This window comes from Takifugu rubripes, chromosome 18 (genome assembly GCF_901000725.2).
Source record: "Takifugu rubripes chromosome 18, fTakRub1.2, whole genome shotgun sequence".
Taxonomy (NCBI): Eukaryota; Metazoa; Chordata; class Actinopteri; order Tetraodontiformes; family Tetraodontidae; genus Takifugu; species Takifugu rubripes.
Window position 1 is genome coordinate 2,448,424 of NC_042302.1, and position 18,599 is coordinate 2,467,022.

Consider the following 18,599-nt stretch of genomic DNA (forward strand, 5'->3'; position numbering starts at 1 on the left):
GAATAACTCACTGTACGTAATACTGTATGCCTGTTAAACATGTTGTATAAGAAAGTCATACATTGGTTTACTGTGTCTCTGCAACTTGCTTTATGACGGTCAAGTCGGGTTAAATTTGTTAAAATCAGTTGAATCCCAAATATCAGACTGTACCTGAAGGCATCGTGTTGCACCAATAAATCAATTTCCAATTTAGTTATACTTTATTTAAAAAAGCTCGGTTACCACCTGGAGTCTTTACAAAAGCCCAGAGCCTGATCCCCCCTTCCCGAAAAAAAGAAGCAGTAGTGGATGGAAAAACTCCTTTATCAGGAAGAAACCCTGAGCAGGACCATGGCGCATATGTGGAGACTCCTGCTGATGGACAGATGGTGGGGGAGGAAGAGAAGGAGAAAACGGTGAGGAATGCAGTCATACAGTATACACGTATGTAAAATCAATGTGTCACTGTATACACACGCGCGCGCACACAGTGGGCGGGGTTTCCTTGGAGCTTTAAGTAGTGCGTAACGCGCCGCCGCGCTGTCATTACGCACGCAGATTTCTTAAAAACAAAAATACCTTTAGAGGAAAATTAAAAGTTAGCAACACACTGATTCCGTCGAGGGATGACTGAGGTATGAGGCGTGTTTGGGTGAGTACATTAATTATTTCTTCACTGATTTATAGAAGCGGCATTGACTTGTTAGGATTTCATACAGTCATGAATCTGAATAATGGAAATCATTTCATTCACCATTAATGAGCTTTTAATGTTTCCTAAAATCTACAAACTTGTTATGTGGATGAAAGGATACAAAAACACTGTCAAAGCCTACCTTAAACTATTACATTTTTAAAGGCAAGATATTATTTTTTTATGTGAAAGCCACTTCTATAAATGTACACTTGCTAATATTAAATTATTCCCATTAAGAGGACAAGTAGATGTGTATATTGTCATAAATGTACTATATTCAGCCTTTAGGTGTTGAGAATTGAACACGCAGAAAATAGAAATGTGTGAAGTTCTTTCACAAAAGAACTGTAGACGGGAGCATTGTTTCTGGAACTGTGATCAAATAGATCACTTTATCACCATTGGTTAAATGGTTAAAAATATCATGTGGTGATGAAGTGGTGATAAAGCTGAAGAGTTCTCTGAGATGATTATACCTACCTAAGTTTGTGAATGGAGCCGTGGTCACCTCACCTCGTGCGCAGTTCCTGTCAGATCAGTTTGGGGACACTTTTCTTCCTTATACTGGAATGTGAGTGATGGTTTCATCCTCAGGAGCCTGTCGTGCAGCTTCCCATTCCAGGTGAACTGGTCTGTCAGGTGTCTCTTCTGAACCCGAACAACCCGAGAGCTCTTTCTGAACTACGTTGTCAAAATAGTTTCATGTGAAAAAAAAAAAAAAGATACGATATATTTAGCTCACTGTTGAACATCAGCAGGAGCCTCATCCAGAATTACTGATGAGAGTTCCTTTCACATCCCTCCACCCTCGTGATGCACGATATGTGCTATCCTCATTGATCTGGTTCAAGAACAAACCAATGTTTGCTTATAAAGCACCACTTAATGATGGTTTTACACCTTAGACTTTGCATAACTGGGGTATGTTTGATTATCTCTGTGCCTCCAGGCAGAAGCTTGACACTTCACTGCAGGAGCGGATGCGATTCTTCTATTATTCTCCTGCCTGTCAGTAACCCCTGACCCTCCATGAGCTGACCCCTGACCCCCATGCATCATGGACCCTCATTTCCGTTACAGGGTCCACGGCCGGAACTCCAAGACAGGCGTAAGTGAGCAAAGATCAGTGCAGACAAACCTTTCTGTCCACGCGTGATCTCAATTCAAATCTATATACAGAAATAAGATCTATGGTACAGACTTACTTCAGAAAATCCTCCAATAATCTTAAAAAAATCCTTTAGGGGGCAAATGTGTAACTGAATATGATCTCTTTTGGACTGAGAACAGTTGGATTGTTGCGACTTGGCATGAACATCGATCATCCTCACTGTGACTGAGGCTTTGTTATGTCGACACAAAGTACTCAGTCATCACTGACGGAGAAATTACACCTGCTTCGCGGCCTAATCCCTTCGCATGCCTTTGGGATGACATTCGCTATCAACGCACGCTGCCGCCAAACCGGTTCCACTGCAGTCTTCTGGACTGTGAGCGGACCTGGTGACAATAGACATAATTCATCCCCGGCTGAAACCAGCACGTCGGCGTTTATCTCCTGTTGGTTTCAGTTGGGTGTTGCTGCAGGTGCTTAAAGGTGTGTAAAGCAAAACAAGGTCGCAGTAACCTTGTCATGTCACCTCTCCTAAAACGCAGACGCCAGGAGCAAACCCCACATTAGCCAGAGGCTAAAGGCCATTTACCTTTTTGTGTAGCCAACAAAACTGAGCCGTATTAAACTGAATTTAGATGATAAATACAGTTGAAATTCAACTGACAGGTCAACTTCTGACAAGTTGAAGACTGACTTTACATTTAAGCCTGTACACCCTTTAGCTACTTACCTTAATTATCCCACGACAAAGGCCGCTTGCTAATTTTGCTATCCCCCCAAGTCTGGTACCACCAGAAGCAACTCTGACATCAAGAGTTAGCAGTCATTTAAATTAGTTGTTCATTAATTAGTATACTGGCCAGTATCATTGGAAAAACAAAGCAACAGCACCACTCAGATTATTATCTTAGCGCATCCTGGTCACTAGTTTAGCAAGAAGTCTGAAAACATTCGATGTAATAACTGGGATATGCATATATTAACACATATCTGGGTTTTTGTTCAGCTCTCTTATCTCCTATCCCGTGTACAGTCTTAATACATTCTGTCTTTAAGGGGGGGTTGCAGCATTTCTGACACCCATGTGGTTCCACTTAAATGGGTTAAATTGATCTTTATCAGAAGTGGGGAAAAAGACCTCAAAGTGCGGCAGTAAAATCAATAGTCCTTGGTGCCATTTGATACCTCATTGTGTTATTCTTCAGTGGCAGCACTGTCAACAGGTACTGGAGGAGGTAAAGCACAAACGGTGGGGGGGGAGTGCGGGGGGGAGGAGAAGGGCCGCCCAGCAAAAGAGAGGGGCATTTATTAGGGCTGGGAAAGAAGGATGGAGGGGTGGGACGGTGGAACAAACAGGTCTGTGTTCACTCTGCACACATGACTACTGTATGAGAAAGTCAAAGGTTTCAACATGCAGTTCAGTGATGAATTAGGTGAAGGCCAATCTGGTTGCTTTTACGCAGCTACACCTCATTTTCAACCAGAATATTGATGTCTGGGAGAATACTGGAGTACCTGTAAATTGTACTGATCAATCATTCTCATGAAAACTACGATTGACAGGGGAAAAACAAGGCAATGAGCATTAAATTAAGATCCAAACTAAGAAAAAATAAACAAATAAACAAATAATTCTCATTTGAATGAACACCGTGTGAAATGGGTAAAGGTTCAACAGATAAATATATCACAAACAGTTTCCTCTGTCTCTTGGTCTTGACAGGAAGACGATGGACTACACTTTCTGAGCCGGGAGGAACAGGAGTGCCTCCAGTTCTTTGAGAAAACTATCGACTCGCTGGAGGAGAGTCTGGAGGACAATGACCAGAAGCCCACTGCAAGAAGCAGAGGTGTGGAAGAGGTGGACGGACGCCTGACTTCGTCCCCCAGCCCCAGCGCCATCCTTTCTACACTCCAATCAAGATTTCACGGTTCCAAAGACCATGATATCATAGACCTGGTTCGCCCTCAGCCAGACCTGGTGCAGAGCAGAGTGATGGATTTCGACCCCACTCATCCAGGTAGCATCAACGGCTCAACAGAATAATCCATCCAACAAAAACAAAAACAAACAACATTTGAGATTTGACTTTTCTAACTTTGTGTGTCCCTCCCAGACTTTCAGAATATGTTGCCAACTCCTGGAAGCCACATGGAGATGAAGCCAAGACATGATCCAATGGACAGTTTACCTCTAGACAACAACTTTGGGTCAACAGACAGCCAGGCCTTATCGTACCACCCTCCAGGATGCATTCCCACCCCGGTTCTGATTGCACAGAAGATTGCCGAGACCCAGCCAAGTGGAACAACTAACTTACAGCCCACTTCGGTCCACCGTTGTTGGAGTGAGGAGTATGAAAAGTCATCAAGCCCCAGCATTGACATTCCTGGTAAACAGGCTCCCCCCACCTCTGCTAAACCCACTCGGTATCCTGCTAACATCAACGTGATCCTTGGCAGCAAGGACCAGCAGAGCCATTCACATTCCAATGTGAACCTCCAAGAGAGAAGGTCCCTGATGCTAGCAAATCTGACAGGGTCACACCCACAGTTACAAGAAGAGGCTAATTACACTGCCGAGGAGAAGGCTCGGAGTATTCCCAGACGGAGCATTTCTTTCAAAGATCCAGCCCCAGACCAATCTAGGATGGAGGCTTTGTCTAAGCTGGGGTTGACCAGGAATAGAGCCATGTCTGGGGGACTGTCACTACCCGTTACCCCGAAAAGCCCCTCTCAAGTTGATGGAAATTCAGAAATTCCCAGAAGACATTCACTCAGAGAAAACAATTCCATATCAAACCTGTTGCCTCCGACGGTCCCAGAGACCAACTACCAACCACCAGCTGTTCCACAGACCAACTACCAACCACCAGCTGTTCCACAGACCAACTACCAACCACCAGCTGTTCCACAGACCAACTACCAACCACCAGCTGTTCCACAGATCAACTACCAACCACCAGTTGTCCCACAGACCAACTACCAACCACCAGCTGTTCCACAGACCAACTACCAACCACCAGCTGTTCCACAGACCAACTACCAACCACCAGTTGTCCCACAGACCAACTACCAAACGCCAGCTGTTCCACAGACCAACTACCAACCACCAGCTGTTCCACAGACCAACTACCAAACACCAGCTGTCCCAAAGACCAACTACCAAACACCAGCTGTTCCACAGACCAACTACCAAACACCAGCTGTCCCAAAGACCAACTACCAACCACCAGCTGTTCCACAGACCAACTACCAAACACCAGCTGTCCCAAAGACCAACTACCAACCACCAGCTGTTCCACAGACCAACTACCAAACACCAGCTGTCCCAAAGACTAGCTACCAACCACCGGCTGTTCCACAAAAAAGCTACCACCCGGCAGCTGTCCCACAAACCAACTACCATCCACCTGCTTTGGAAACCACAGCATCAGTTCCTCCACATCCTGAAGTCACCAGTCTGGAATTTAATAGCTATGGAGGAAAATCTATTGTGGTTAAGCCAACTACTTTACCAAAGACTGAACTTCCACCTTCTCCAACGAGCCCTGAGCCAAAGCTGCTCCCTCCTGCACCGGCGAACCCCACTGAATTTAACACCTATGGCGGAAAGTCTAAAACCATCAACCCTGCTCCCCCAGTTGTGAAGAAGAGCAACCTTCCTGACATCCTCAGTTCCCACATGGACAAGACTCAATCCTTGCCTGCAGGATCCGACCCAACACCTCCTGAATCCAGCAGTTACAGGGGAAAGAATCCAACCGTCAACCCTTCCACTGGCCTCAATCACCCTCCAAATCTCACAACAAGGAGTGTTAAAGCTCCAGCCCCAACTCCAGCACCAAGACCTCCACGAAACTCCTACCACGGCCAAGGTCTTACCCAGAAACCTGTGCAGCGTGCTTTATCCCCACAATACAGGCGGAAACCTGCCTCCATGTTTCCTTCACAGGGCGTCACGGTACAGTTTTCTGGCCGTGGGGCCACAGAGGAATCCCGCAAGGATGCATTACGGAAACTGGGGCTGCTGAAAGACCCTTGAAACAATTTAGGGGTTTTCACTGGTGGAGGTTCTTGCATATTCTCATCAAGTTTCTACTTAGGTCAGAGCATGAGGTGAGGTTCATTGACTCACTGGAGACACATCTTGCATGGTTAGTTGTCACTTCCTGGCCATAAAAGTAAGAGGTAGGACACGGAGTCGTCGTCGAAACGGAAAACCCGATCAACAGATTAACTGTAAACAGGTTCTTCTTATCTGTTACCAAGGAAACGCACATCAGCCAAGATATGAGAACAAGGATGTTTTAAAAATGAGGTGAACCCTCACCCGAGACAAAGGTTTAACTTGTAATTCATTCAGATGTGAATTATTTATTTTGCTGTTTGCAGATTTTTTCTTCTTGACTTGAGAGTTTTGACAGTTAAAGTGAAAATTCACCAACAAATAAAGAACCCAAATCCAACAAAACCGATTAGGAAACATCACAAATGCTCTGTTGGCTGGGTTATAATGAACTCATGTCTGTTTTGGGGTGAACTTTCCCTTTAACTGCAAGCCTCAAAAAGAAAAGAACAAAAAAAAACAACCCCAAAAACACTCACATACTGGGAAAATAGGACCTGTAAATGTTTTTGTGTGTCCGGTTTAATTCAGATTAGTTTTGTTTTCCAAAGTTTAAAGTCCTGGTCCAGCTGTGAATCTTTATCACCTTGGTTTTGTGGGAATTTGGGGCATTTTTTCTGCCAGCACTTTACCTGAAACTGCTTTTCTGCCTACAAAAAAAAGAGTTTTTTACAGATGTAAAATGAACAGGGGATCAAAGAGAGTTCCAGTGGATTGAGTAAATCCCATGTATGGGGATAACAATCACGCATGAGTAAAAGCGAGTCGGAGGGAATTTTTACATCGTGAAAATAACTCTAAAACCAAACCACAGACTGTGGAATCATGGGATTCTGAGGGCAGGACCTGAAAAGTGCTGCTGGCAAGAGGGGCGGGCGCAGGCTTCAAAACCACGGTCTACAAATACATCCTGGATCACCGACCGCCCGGGTCCTCGGCCCCCTCCCGCGTCCCCAACACTGCTGCTTCTCTTGTGTGATATTTGTATGTCAGTGCGTCTTTGCTGTGTGTTCATGTTTGCATTTTATGAAGACTCCGGCCTCTGTAGTTTATCTGCAGTAACTCATGAAGAATATTTTAGACATTGTTGTCAACTATGTTTACAGACTCCGGTTTTGCTGTAGGTCAGCTACAGTTGTTCAGAAGGCTATTAAGTGACAAAGATTAAACAGGAAAAGGGATTTAAACTGTACAAACGTGTGATCAATCAAATGAATGTTACCTATGAAATGTCTATGTTGTGTTCTGTATAGACTCTGTTAAACATTAAACATAACGAGTCCTTTCTTTGTTTTCCTTTGACTGACTGGAATGTGAGGAACGAACAAACGCCGATCAATGATTGGTCTATAAATGCGCACTATTTACTGAGGGTAGAGAATTACAAGAGGCTTATTGAGGAAATCCAGTAAACATCTCGAGAACGCCACCCTTGATGCAGGTTAGGTGTGTTCATAGAGCTGGAACTAATTAGCTTAGCTTAGCATTTTTACATGCCATGTTGGGGCTAAAAGTAACAAGTGACTGAAATAAATATGGCAGACTCATTTTCATACTTAAGATAAAGATAAAACTATGCCACCTTCCAAAACCAGGACAAACTCATTCTGGACCTTCTAAACAGATGTTGACTCAAACAGGTGCACCCATCTCATTTACGTGATTTATTCTTCAAATATTTATTGTGATAGGTTTCTTTCAGGGTGTTAGAATTTAGACAAAACTCTTTAGCCACAACTGGACGCGTCACTACGACACCGAACAAAAAGCTGAGCCATGCAGCAGATTACAGAGGATGCTGATCCGCGTGTAGCCTTTGCAGATAAAACGAATCTAAAATAATCAACGCACGCCGTCATTGAAACAAGTTACAAGTTAAAACGTAAATTCCAAACAAACTCTTACCATGAAAGGAGTGTTGCAGGAAAGAAGTTTAGCCAGCTGACAGAGAAGCATCACAAAGCTGGAATTCTGCTAATTACAAGCTAATTAGCAGTAAATATAAAGACACAGCTGATTAGCTTAGCAGTAAGAGTGGAAATGGATGGAAAATAGCTAGCCTGGCATGAAAAATAAGAGGTTGCTTTTTCTTTTTACTAGAATCCTTATTTAAGGTCATATGACAGACCTATCGGGACATCTGAATAACTTTAGGCCGCTAGTCTTTTCATTATCCAAAAGTCTCCCTTGTGGTCAATGTTTACGCATGAAAATACCAAAAACCTGGAGGTGGAAAGAAGGTGGACTGATATCCAGAGAGAGAAACTTTAAATCTATTAACCTACAACCTTGAAATATTCAGATGGCTGTAACAGTTAAGTCTTTGAATCTACTAATTAAGGCAATTTGGCCAAAACTGCGATCAGGAAGAGTTTCGCTCAGAAGCTGCTACTTATCACTTCAGAAATTGTGACCTGGTGCAGAGATAATTTTTTTGGACATGGGTTAGAAAATAAAAACAGAAATAAACGTGTATATCCAAATAAGAACACTGCGAGCTGACACACGCACACAGACTGCTGAAACAACAGGGCTTTCCTCAGGAACAGTGGAAAACATTCACCTGTCAGCCTTATTAACCACATTATCTGCGGGTTGCGTGTGAACCTCACGTGCACTCCGGCGTCACCAGGTGAACACTTCTGGGACTCTTCTCTGCCTTTTGATCTCAGTAGTTTACCAAGTGTCCAAAAAACAAACATACACCTTGTTTATCGCCTGTAATTTCATTCCACTCGTGAATGTGAGTAATGAGTTTTCCTCTTTGGGGAGTGTCACTTTGAACCCGCCTCACTTTCTGTACCGCTCTCTGTCAGTCCGTGCAGTCTGTTCTCTGGCGTTTTGTCGTCTCAGGCGGGGGGGAAAAAAAAAAGAGAAAAAAATCCACCTCTCTGCCCCTTGACCTCTGACCCCAGCTCCTGATTCTGCTGCTGCTCCCTGGGCTTCAGGCCCCCTCAGGGGGGGGTAAGAGTGTGTTCAGGTCAGAGGTTTTGGTCTGTCCCGACGTCTGGGGGAGTCGTTTCCTGGTCAGACCGGGTTTCCCCTCCGATCGTTCTGTCCGTCGCTCTCTCATTCGTTCATTCGCTCGTTCAGCCTGGGCCCAGACTCCAATCAGCGTCTCCTGGAGGACACAAGAGACATTTTACTGCAACGATGTGTGACCAACACTGCTGGAAATCTAAATTCCACTGTTTTCGCGCCTCTTCTTCCATGTTGTTGTTGTTGTTTTGTTGATACAAGCTAAACAAAGTCAGGGCGTGGCGGTTTCCAGGGTTGGTGGAACCTTCACGGGGGAGCGACCTCGCAGAAACTATCCAAAAAATCTGGGCAGTCCAGAAATTCTTCTTGGCTCCAAACCAACTTTTACTTATTTGGAACAACATGACGTGTTTAAAATAATCCCCTGTCTCACCTTCCTCCAGTCTTGAAGATGAGGTCGGCATTGGGGGCACCTTTAGGGTGCTGGTAGCGAGGCCGACGCTCTCGGTTGGTGTTAGCGGGAGCTGGGCGCTGGGCGAGTGACTGCATCATCTCTGTAACACGCAGAATATTTCAACCATGGAAAGTCTCCCGTGGTAAACCAAGCCCTTTAAGCTGCCGCCAGCAAAGCCGTACCCTGGTAGTCCTCCTGCTCCTGCCTCTCATTGATGTCCAGCGTCAGCTTCTTCATCCTCATCCTCTCCTCCTGCTCAGCCTGCTGCTGGTTGAAGTGGTTGGCAGCCAGGTGGGAGGACAGCGGCACGTTGAGGATCTTATACTGGCGTTGGAGACCGGAAGTGTGTTAATTGCTGACCAGAGATTACATTTCTGTATTCAATTCAATCATAACTACAACAGTATTTTTACATACATAAAAATACCGTACAGACTGTATTTACTCAGCGTTGGCTTTAAGTACAGTTGTGTTTTATTCTGCTAAGATTTATAGGAATGTTGTTGTTGGCATTGTTGGGATGAAGGCCCTAGAACTGAGTATGTAAATATGTAAAAGAATATGTAAAAGTTGAGCACGTGTTAAATGTTGTGGTCCATGTAAATCCCGTAAAGGGTCACCAAACAACAAAGGAGTTCACCTCCAGCCGCCCCCGCACACACTCTCACACACACACACACACACACCTGACAAAGATGGCCTGTGTTTCACTGAAGATCTTATATAAAATTATTTTGCTGTGTTGCTTGTGCTCGTCTGGCAGCTGAAGCTGCTCCGACTGAGAAAACTGGACACACCCTTGAGTACAAGAACCAGTCTCTGCCCTCAAACCACACATTCCACCACTGCAGCTTGTCTAAACACACTCATACACACACGGTCAATGTTATTCCTGGGCTCTGTCAGAATGAGGCGACTCTGACTGAATCTATTGAAGCTTCAGAAGGTTCAAGTATTTGCTGCTGGGTTTTTACTGTCTGTGTTTCTAGACTTCGGTCACCCGAAAACAACATAAAGGACTAAATTCATCCCCTTGTGTTTTGAGTCAAATCTCCACGTTACCTGCTGCTTGTTGCCCTTGCGGGTCAGCATCACGAACTGCATGGTGTTGGAGATGTCGGCGTCTGCGTCGCTGATGCACGGCTGCGCAGACCCTCCCTTCTTCAGCTGGCTCTTCAGCTGCAGCGGGATGGCCACGTCCAGCTGGTGCACCTTCACCGTCTCGCCACTTCGCTGCTGCGGAAGCAAAACGCCGCAAACGTCCGCAAGTTGCACCAGCAACCAACTGATTCAAGTGGATGAACGTTCATACCTGCAGATTCTCCAGCATCATCTTATCCAGAGCCTGGATGAAGTCTTCGTCTTCAGCGCACGCCACGTGCTTCAGCCCTCCCCCTCTGATGGTCACCTCCTTTAAAAGTTTTACACAAAGCTTTATTGTAGCTACTTCAATCATCACCAATTCTGCTGAAGTAACTGGAGCCAATTCAAAGTTTAATTGTTGCACAGATATCTTACATTATTCTCCTCATCCGTCTCATTTTCCTTGTTGGAGTCGGTCAGGTAGTCGGTGTTCTCCTCCTCCTCTTCCTCCCGCTCCTCTTCCTCATTCTCAGACCCCTCCTGATGGAAAAAAACGTACTGAGAAATTCATACATGCAGGTCCGTGGTAATTTTGTGCTCATATTCCGCAGTGGGAGAGAAATGAGCAGGTTTCTGTTTTAACCACAGACAGGAAGTCTGTGGGAACATGGTAATAACGAGTAAAGTCACTCTTGTGGCTCTGCAGGTCACAGCCAGCCCTCGGCTCTTCACACATGGAAGCACGCTCAGGTTAGATCCAGGTCTCAAATCAAACAGGATTCCTGGCTGTTGAAGCGTTTACATCGCATGAAAGAAAAACTCTCACATCTTCCTCCTGCTCGTTCATTTCGCTCTCATTGCCCGACTGCTCCTCGGTCTCTGCACCGCCCTCCTCGTCTTCGTCGCCTTCATCATCCTCCTCATCGAGGCCCTCAGCTTCACTCATAGCACTGGTGCGTCCTTCCTTCTCGTTGGCCAGCCCTGCATTAAAAACACAGATGCTCAAAGGCACAGACAGGCAGACCGACCACCAGCCAGCATTTAGATATCTCAAGTATCTTCTTAAAAGAATTCAGTTCAGTCCATCGTGGACATGCCCCTCACATCATCTCCTGGGGTCTGATGACATAACTGATGCGCTACCTTGTCACTTAACAGTGGCCCTAGGAGCCATGTTGTTTGAGGCAGTTGGCCCCATGGTGGGGTCTCCTCTACTTGATCCTATGAAGGACAAGGTCAAGACCCCCGTGGAAGAATAAAACCATGGCTCAGTGCACTCTTTCCTGGAACCACACCTGGAGAAGGTCAACTCGCAGAGGGCTGGGCCTTCCCCAGCTGTCTTTGACTAACTTCCATTTAAAACAGGGATGGTCCAATTTGTATCCGCAGAGGAGTTATTTGTGTCTCACATCATCTCTGTGACTGTAAGTATCGGGCATGCGTGTTTGGTAATAAACCTGTCGGACATGAAGTGACACCGTTGCCACCTACACAGTAGGGAATGTGGTTCAGCAGGGACGGCAAGATCTGTGGCTACAGCACCCTTAACACACTTTTACAAATGATATGTTTCCTAATTACAGAACTATGCATCTTTGGTGTGTCATACCTAATTTGATGAGCACCTCCCTCTCTAGGTCAATGATCTGCTTCGTAGCCTCATCCAGTGAGCAACAGAACCGCATCTTTGGCCGGAGAAGCTCCAGAGTGTCGCTAATCATGTAATCAATGTCAATGGGGAACGGGTGGTCTTTGGTCCAAACATCCACGCTCTTTTTCCACCAAATGTACCGCTGCAGATGGACAAAAAGAGTTACCACCTTCCCAACAACCTTACACTTAAAAATAGATGAATAAAAATAGCAACAGAGCTGCATTAGTAGCCAACTTGCCTGGAAGTAGATGAGGAAACAGTCAAGCTTCCTCTTGCTGGAGCCGCGATCGAAATACTGACCGCAGGTGTCGAGTAGCGTGCACACCAGGCGGATACGGAATAGGTGCTCAGGTGGGTCCAGTGAGCTGGGGCTTCCATCCTGGTTGATCCCGAAGGAGATGAAGGAATAGAGGGTGCGGAAAATGACGGCCGATTCCACCATGCGGTAGTTGTAGAGCTCCCCCAGGAACTTGGCGCTGCTGATCCGCCTCTGGTTGAACTTAGGCTGGTTGACCTTCGAAGAGAGACGCACAGAAGAAAAAACATCAACCCATGGAAAAATATAGACACCCAGGAGGGTGGACACATAAAAGATGTTTACCTGCAGCAATTGACATAGTTTAAACTTGTATGAGGCTGGCAGCCATATTTCTTAATGCTTAATGATGCCGTTATTGTTGTTATGGCTGCAGGGCTGTTTAAAAAGAGGGCATCTCTGTGCACCCTGATTGGATGGAAGAATCCTTCGACAAATGTTGCACTTCATACCACGACAAACCAGGTGTCTTGGTCACAGCATGCAGCCAGACAACATTCTTACACCATCTGTAACTGCATTCTTTAATGACAATAAGACTGTTGATTTAAATGTCAAAGGTATCATCTTAGTTAAGCCGTTTTCTTTGTTTATCTTCCTATTTGCTCACTGAAGAATGCTGCAGTATCAAAACAGATCAGGTTTTCACCTCCATGCCAAGACGGATGTCCTCCAGCACACCATCCACCACATGGATGCCCACATCTTCCTGGTAGGCCACCAGACCAGCCAGCAGGTTGGCTACACAGTGGATGCTGTTGTACTTGACGTTCCAGATATTGACCATGCAGCAGATCAGGTAGCCTTTCACCTCGGGGTCCTGCCATGGGAGCTTGCGCATCTGCCTCAGTACCTTCTCGGTGGTCACCTTCGATAGGTCTTTGTAGAGCAGCTTGCGAATGTACTCCTGCAGCGGTGGTCTTTTCTTCTTCACCATCTTCTCCACAGGCGGTGGGTTGCAGTAATAGTAGGCATTCTCCACCATGGTCACGTAGCGGGCATCGAGGTGCTGCGCCTGTTTCTTTCGCATCATTTGCTCCTGAAAGATTTTGCAATAGCAATCATTACTGCTACTTTCAACAGCAACTTTCGTCATTATCGGTCTGAGTGATATTGATGTTAACTGACCAGCAGGACACTGGTACGCAGGTGAGATTCAGGTGATCTGAAGAGGAAGCGTCCACAGGTCTCCAAAAGAGTGCACGCCATCTCAATATGGTGGTGGGTGAAGTCTGACAGCAGCATCTGTTGACAGTAATTGGCCGGTATTTTTAACTAAATCACCTAAATTATCACCCTTAGTTAAAAGATAGAAACATTATTTACTGTACGACCCACCTTTAGACACTGCAGCGTGTCAGTTTTTGAGAACATCTTGAATTTTGCCAGTTCTCCAATGAACCTAACAGTTTTATTCTTTGTCTCGATGTTGATCTGGTCCTTCTTCCGAATCTACAACGCAAACAAAAATTAAGTGCTACTACATTTAATCACTACCGGTCATACTGTAGATTTTGTTACATTTAGTTATTTCTCAGTCAAGGCAATAGGTCTTGAGAAAAGATTTGACCTACGTGGAACCTGAAGTCTCCTTTCAGCATTGAGCAGAGGTCATCAGCGACATCACACATACAGGGGTGAAGAGTCGCCACCAGACGAGAGTAGAATGGCAGAAGATCCAGCCTGCAGGAGAAAAGGATTTAGCACACCGATAAACATCTACAACGTCAAAGGCACCACCTGGTGGTGGACCAGAGTGTCACTCGATGGATGGATAGATGTACAGATAGATGAAACAGACAGAAAGATATGAAATGTTTACAGCAGATGACCACAGTTCACAAGAATCTAACCTCTGCCTGGGAACAGTGAAGAGCGCTCGCACCAGCTTCCTCCTGTTTGATTTGGTGTTCATGTTCATGCAGAAATCCATTGCAGCCTATATGAAAGATTAATATCAGAGTTTGTTCAAACAAGCTATCTCACCAGAAAACCAGTTCTTTCCCTTTTTCTTTTTACCAAGTTGACTATTATAACCAGTTCTTACCTTGTCTATAAGGTCTCTGTTCACACAATTAGGCAGCTGCTGGATGAAGGCATCCACAATTAGCTTCAGGTGAGATCCGGTGTTCGCCTCTTCATCCTCTTGTTCTACAAATAAACACACACAAATATCTCTGAGCCTCTGTGCATTCCCCAGCTGTGCAGTGTAAACCGCAGTGAACTTATAAACCATTTTCCTTCTCTTCTACTTTACACATTGTGGATTACATATGCAGTATTGTGTGCGTTACACTTCAACTGCATGTGTACAAAGTAGTGTGTTGTTCTAGAAATCTTACCTTGCTCATCAAGCAGTTTCTTGGCCAATTCCTCATTTTCAGCCTCATCTGGGCCCTCTAGTTCAATAGGGTCATCTGCAATATCAAGAGTTTCCAGTTCCAGCTCCAGCTCCTCTGTGGTGCTTCCCGAGTCCTTTGCCTCTTTTCCTTCTGAATAGGATTCAAACAACATGAATATAAGAATAAAACTGGCACTTTTTCCTCTGTGACTGAAGATTTTAACATTACCTTTGGTCTCTTCCTTGTCTTTGCCTTGGCTGCTCTTTTCGTTATCCTTGAAGAGGATGGCAGGAACGAAAGCTTTCAAATCCACCATGTTCTCATAAAAGTTACGAGCGTCTTCATCTTCCCAGATGCCCCCCTCCAAGTCATAATCTCCAGGCTTGCCAGGGGTGAAAATATCAATGCCAGGACCATGATCTGAAAGAACAGATAGAAAATCCTAAACACTTCTGCAGCTCACACATGTTCAGTTTAAAAATGGACTTTACACACCTTCCTGCACAGTTTTGTCCTGCGGCAGCTCCGGCATATTTTCATCCAGTAGGTCAGCCAGTGACTGAGTATTGGCCAGCAGCTTCTGATAGGATGTGGCAAACTCTTCGTACTGCTTATGTCTATCCTCACTCAACTCTCCTTTAGAGTGGAGGATGCGCCTGAAGAGAAAAACAACATGCCATCAAAGAGGGTAACGAAACTCTAAAGAGCATTTCAAACTGTGAAAATGAAAACTGCCCTCACCTGTTCTGCCTCTCGATGTTCTGCAGCTCCCTATGGTCCTTCTTCAAGTGTTTGGTGAGAGATGTGAAGTACTCTCGCAAAAGGTTCTGAAAAGGCTGTTGCTTCTCGGTGCTGATGATCTCGCTCGGAGGGAAACCCAAGCCAAACTTCTCTGCAGCCACTTTCACTTTGCGTGGCATCAGACCAGCAACATCATCTCCACAGTGCTTGCAGAAGCTAATCACCACTGACACATGAGTGTGAGTCTCCCGGTCAGTGCCAATAATGTTCTTGAGCTGCTCATAAATGAGAGAAAGGCCCTCTTTGTCTGTGAAGATGCCAACGATGGTGAGCTCTGCAATGAATCGCAGGTCAGTGCGCAGCTTGCTCACGTTGGGTGCCTTGTCCTCCTTCCTTGCCTCAAAGTGCTTCTTCCATGCTTGTAAGAGCAGTGGAGCAAATTCTGCATACCGCTGGTGGAACAAGGAGCAGAGATGTACGGCACAGCCAACATCTGAGATCTTCAGCTTGGCCTCCACCACAGAGGTCACAGCCTCACCAATGTACTTGCTCAGATTCAGAGAGGCAAAGTCATTGGACAGCGAGTCTCGCTGCTGCTCTGTGAGCGTTCGGAGCTTCTTGACAAACGCCGTGTTCTTCTTAAGGCTTGAGTCCAGGCGGCTGAAGAAAGCCTCCTCAGGCCGTCCCTCATGGGCATTCTGGTTTTTGTTGCGCAGCTCCTTTCTACACTGGTGGCGTTCCCAGGCCTCCTGATGCAGCTGATGTCCTTCTTCCTTCTCCCTGTGCAAACATCAGGGGCACACCATTACAGAAACACTAATGCAAAAATATAATCAATAGAATAGCTCACTTACTTCAGGAGCGCTGCCTCCTCTTCACGCTGTCTTTTGGCCTCCTCTTCTTGGAGCTTCTTTGCCTGCTCCTCCTGCTGTCTCTTTTCCTCCTCTTCTTTCTTCTTCTGTTCTTCCTCCTCTTTCTGCTTCTCCTCTTCTTTCTTCTTTCGTTCCTTCTCCTCTTTTTTCTTCCTTTCCTCTTCAAGGCGCTTCTTCTTCTCCTCCTTTCCTATCTCTTTCTTGCTACTCATTTTGGCCTCGTCTTTGGCCCGGTCACGGGCAGATGCTGGTCTCCGGTCAGTGTCTCTATCCTTGTCTTTGTTGGTGAAAGAGCAAACATCTTTCTCATCCATGTTCACTGAGCGTTTACGTTCTGCTGGCATACTGAGAAGGAACAGCACAAACGCATTTGCAACAGTTGACTCTGATATGAAAGAATTCTGAAAGGCGCAGAAATACAATTTACTGGTTCAACGGGTCAAACATTAATTAATTCTAATAAAATTTCCTTTATGAAACACATTTAAGTATTCCATGTGTAATATAAACGTAAATAGGAACAACAGCGAATAAACCACAATTCAAAACATTTGACAGTTTAAAAGTTAAACTGGCTAAAATATAAAAATATCGGGATGACAACACGTATATTGTTTAGATTAGCACGATAAATGTCACATCGGTTTAGAAATAACTGGCAAGAATCATAAACTGAAAGAATTTATAACCCTAACCCTAACCCTAACCCAAACAACTCTGGAACGACAAATTTTGCCAACACACCCACTCAGCTTCGTTGGGTATAACGCTCATTAGCTTCCAACCTTGCTTTCATTAGCATCGACGCTAGCGATGGCCTTCCTCTAAATCAGCTTGGCTGAAGACTTCGAAAAGTGTTCTAGAAGAACTGATCCGACGCATCAAAGATCCAAAGAAGGAAAAAGTTTCCATTGAACTTCCAAGTTCATAAGTAGGCGCTGGTGCTAGCGTGGCTAACGCGCTTAGCTAGGCCACTTTTCTGAATGAAATGTAAACAAATGTTTTTACATTTGCAATGACTCAGTGGTTGGTGTCTATTATTTTACCCTAAGATTATTGTAAAATAAAACATATTAAAATCGTCCAAAAGTTCTTGTTTTCGTGTTGCATTTACCGAAATTAGCGGTTTACCTGCTAGCAGTGTCAAAACAAACATCGGACATTAGCGCTGATTTCCGGATGAGCTTTCGAAGGACCCCGCAGTAAGATGACCTGAAATAATGCCTTTGTTAAAAATATATATTTAACAGGATTGAAATGAATTTATGACGTATCATCCTTAGACTTAGTATCTACAATATTCACGTCCGTCATTTTGTAAATGTTTTAATATATTATAACACATCTTTAGTGACAGGCAGTGTCTGCGGTCACTACACTCATTTGCGTCGTGTCCACTGGGGGAACTACAAGTCGATATAAGGATTTTAATTCGCTTCTCAACAAATATATTGGCGAAAAACGCCTTTTAAAAACATTTTTGCAGTTAAAGTAGGATTATTTAATGTTTTAATCTGATTGAAAGACTTCAATCTAAAGTTCAAGTTAGTTCTTTTAACTTATCTATATTTAACTTATCTTTTAGACTTTTTTTTTGGCTCCTGATTCTTTTTCAGTACTCTCCGCAGTAGAAATAGCTCTGACTGGATTATATTCTCATTTTTATTTTTCCTTCAGGGTTCACCGGAGCAAACCATCATCTTCAATCTCCTCTATTCCTCTTGTCTCACACCAATAAACTTCCTGTCCTCTCCAACTCTGTCCATCTCGTCTCAGGTCTTCCTCTCCTGGCAGTTCCATTCTCAGTATCAGTCTCCTAACGTCTTCAATGGCGCTCCTCTGGACATGTCCAAAGCATTTCTGTCCTCTCTGGTCACTCCCAGGACATCTAACATGTTGTCTCATTCCTGATCCTCTCCTTGACACATTCTCTTCCCATTCCAACCAGCGTGCACACACTAATTCATCTATTTTCCAGTCTCCTTTGCTAGACCATTGACTCCAAATATTTTTTTAAATATGAATGATTTCATAAAGACAGGTGTGTTGCTTTTTTTTTTTTTTTTTTTTTTAACTGAACAGTTAAAGTAAATAAGCAGCATCTACAAATAAAAAATAACTAAAGATGTTCAGTAGGAAGGCAACCATTTCTCAGGTTTGGATTCCAGGCAGAGATTTTACAGACTTTTAAGTGCATTCATTAGATGAACTTTCCTCTCAGCACAAGGAATCCCTG

The 18,599-nt window shown here is 44.6% G+C and overlaps 2 protein-coding genes across 5 annotated transcripts; one reads left to right on the plus strand and one right to left on the minus strand.

Annotated features, from left to right (window-relative positions):
- Window positions 1–353: 353 nt before the first annotated feature.
- Window positions 354–7,202, plus strand: proser2 (proline and serine rich 2). Its single transcript, XM_003972726.3, has 4 exons — window positions 354–634; window positions 1,629–1,787; window positions 3,517–3,814; window positions 3,911–7,202. The coding sequence occupies exons 2-4, from the start codon at window positions 1,737–1,739 to the stop codon at window positions 5,836–5,838; spliced, it is 2,277 nt and encodes a 758-aa protein (XP_003972775.2). The 5' UTR covers window positions 354–634; window positions 1,629–1,736; the 3' UTR covers window positions 5,839–7,202.
- A 365-nt stretch (window positions 7,203–7,567) lies between these two features.
- Window positions 7,568–18,178, minus strand: upf2 (UPF2 regulator of nonsense mediated mRNA decay). 4 transcript variants are annotated; one of them, XM_003972727.3, is made up of 22 exons: window positions 18,096–18,178; window positions 17,495–17,575; window positions 16,346–16,708; window positions 15,492–16,271; window positions 15,246–15,406; window positions 14,979–15,170; window positions 14,751–14,900; window positions 14,456–14,559; window positions 14,262–14,347; window positions 13,983–14,091; window positions 13,747–13,860; window positions 13,537–13,653; window positions 13,058–13,447; window positions 12,331–12,606; window positions 12,048–12,231; window positions 11,265–11,419; window positions 10,874–10,978; window positions 10,668–10,766; window positions 10,418–10,591; window positions 9,538–9,679; window positions 9,335–9,455; window positions 7,568–9,043 (listed from the first exon to the last, which is right to left on the minus strand). In XM_003972727.3, the coding sequence occupies exons 1-22, from the start codon at window positions 18,161–18,163 to the stop codon at window positions 9,034–9,036; spliced, it is 3,981 nt and encodes a 1,326-aa protein (XP_003972776.3). In that variant the 5' UTR covers window positions 18,164–18,178; the 3' UTR covers window positions 7,568–9,033. The 4 variants fall into 4 exon arrangements, with proteins under 4 accessions (XP_003972776.3, XP_011611506.1, XP_011611504.1 ...); XM_011613204.2 differs by lacking the exon at window positions 18,096–18,178 and having other exon boundaries at window positions 17,478–17,559; XM_011613202.2 differs by lacking the exons at window positions 17,495–17,575; window positions 18,096–18,178 and adding an exon at window positions 17,149–17,471.
- Between the last annotated feature and the right edge of the window lie 421 nt (window positions 18,179–18,599).

What these genes read in the sequence shown, in the direction of transcription:
- proser2 (XM_003972726.3), top strand. Translation starts at nt 1,737, where the DNA reads ATGGACCCTCATTTCCGTTACAGGGTCCACGGCCGGAACTCCAAGACA. An exon ending in GCCGGAACTCCAAGACAGGC is followed by an intron (nt 1,788 to 3,516) that starts GTAAGTGAGCAA and finishes TGGTCTTGACAG; the next exon opens with GAAGACGATGGACTACACTT. An exon ending in TTTCGACCCCACTCATCCAG is followed by an intron (nt 3,815 to 3,910) that starts GTAGCATCAACG and finishes TGTCCCTCCCAG; the next exon opens with ACTTTCAGAATATGTTGCCA.
- upf2 (XM_003972727.3), bottom strand. Translation starts at nt 18,163, where the DNA reads ATGGAACTGCCAGGAGAGGAAGACCTGAGACGAGATGGACAGAGTTGG. An exon ending in GGAGGTGCTCATCAAATTAG is followed by an intron (nt 11,420 to 12,047) that starts GTATGACACACC and finishes TTTTTAATGCAG; the next exon opens with GGCTGGCCAACGAGAAGGAA. An exon ending in GCAAGGGCAACAAGCAGCAG is followed by an intron (nt 9,680 to 10,417) that starts GTAACGTGGAGA and finishes CTCCAACGCCAG; the next exon opens with TATAAGATCCTCAACGTGCC.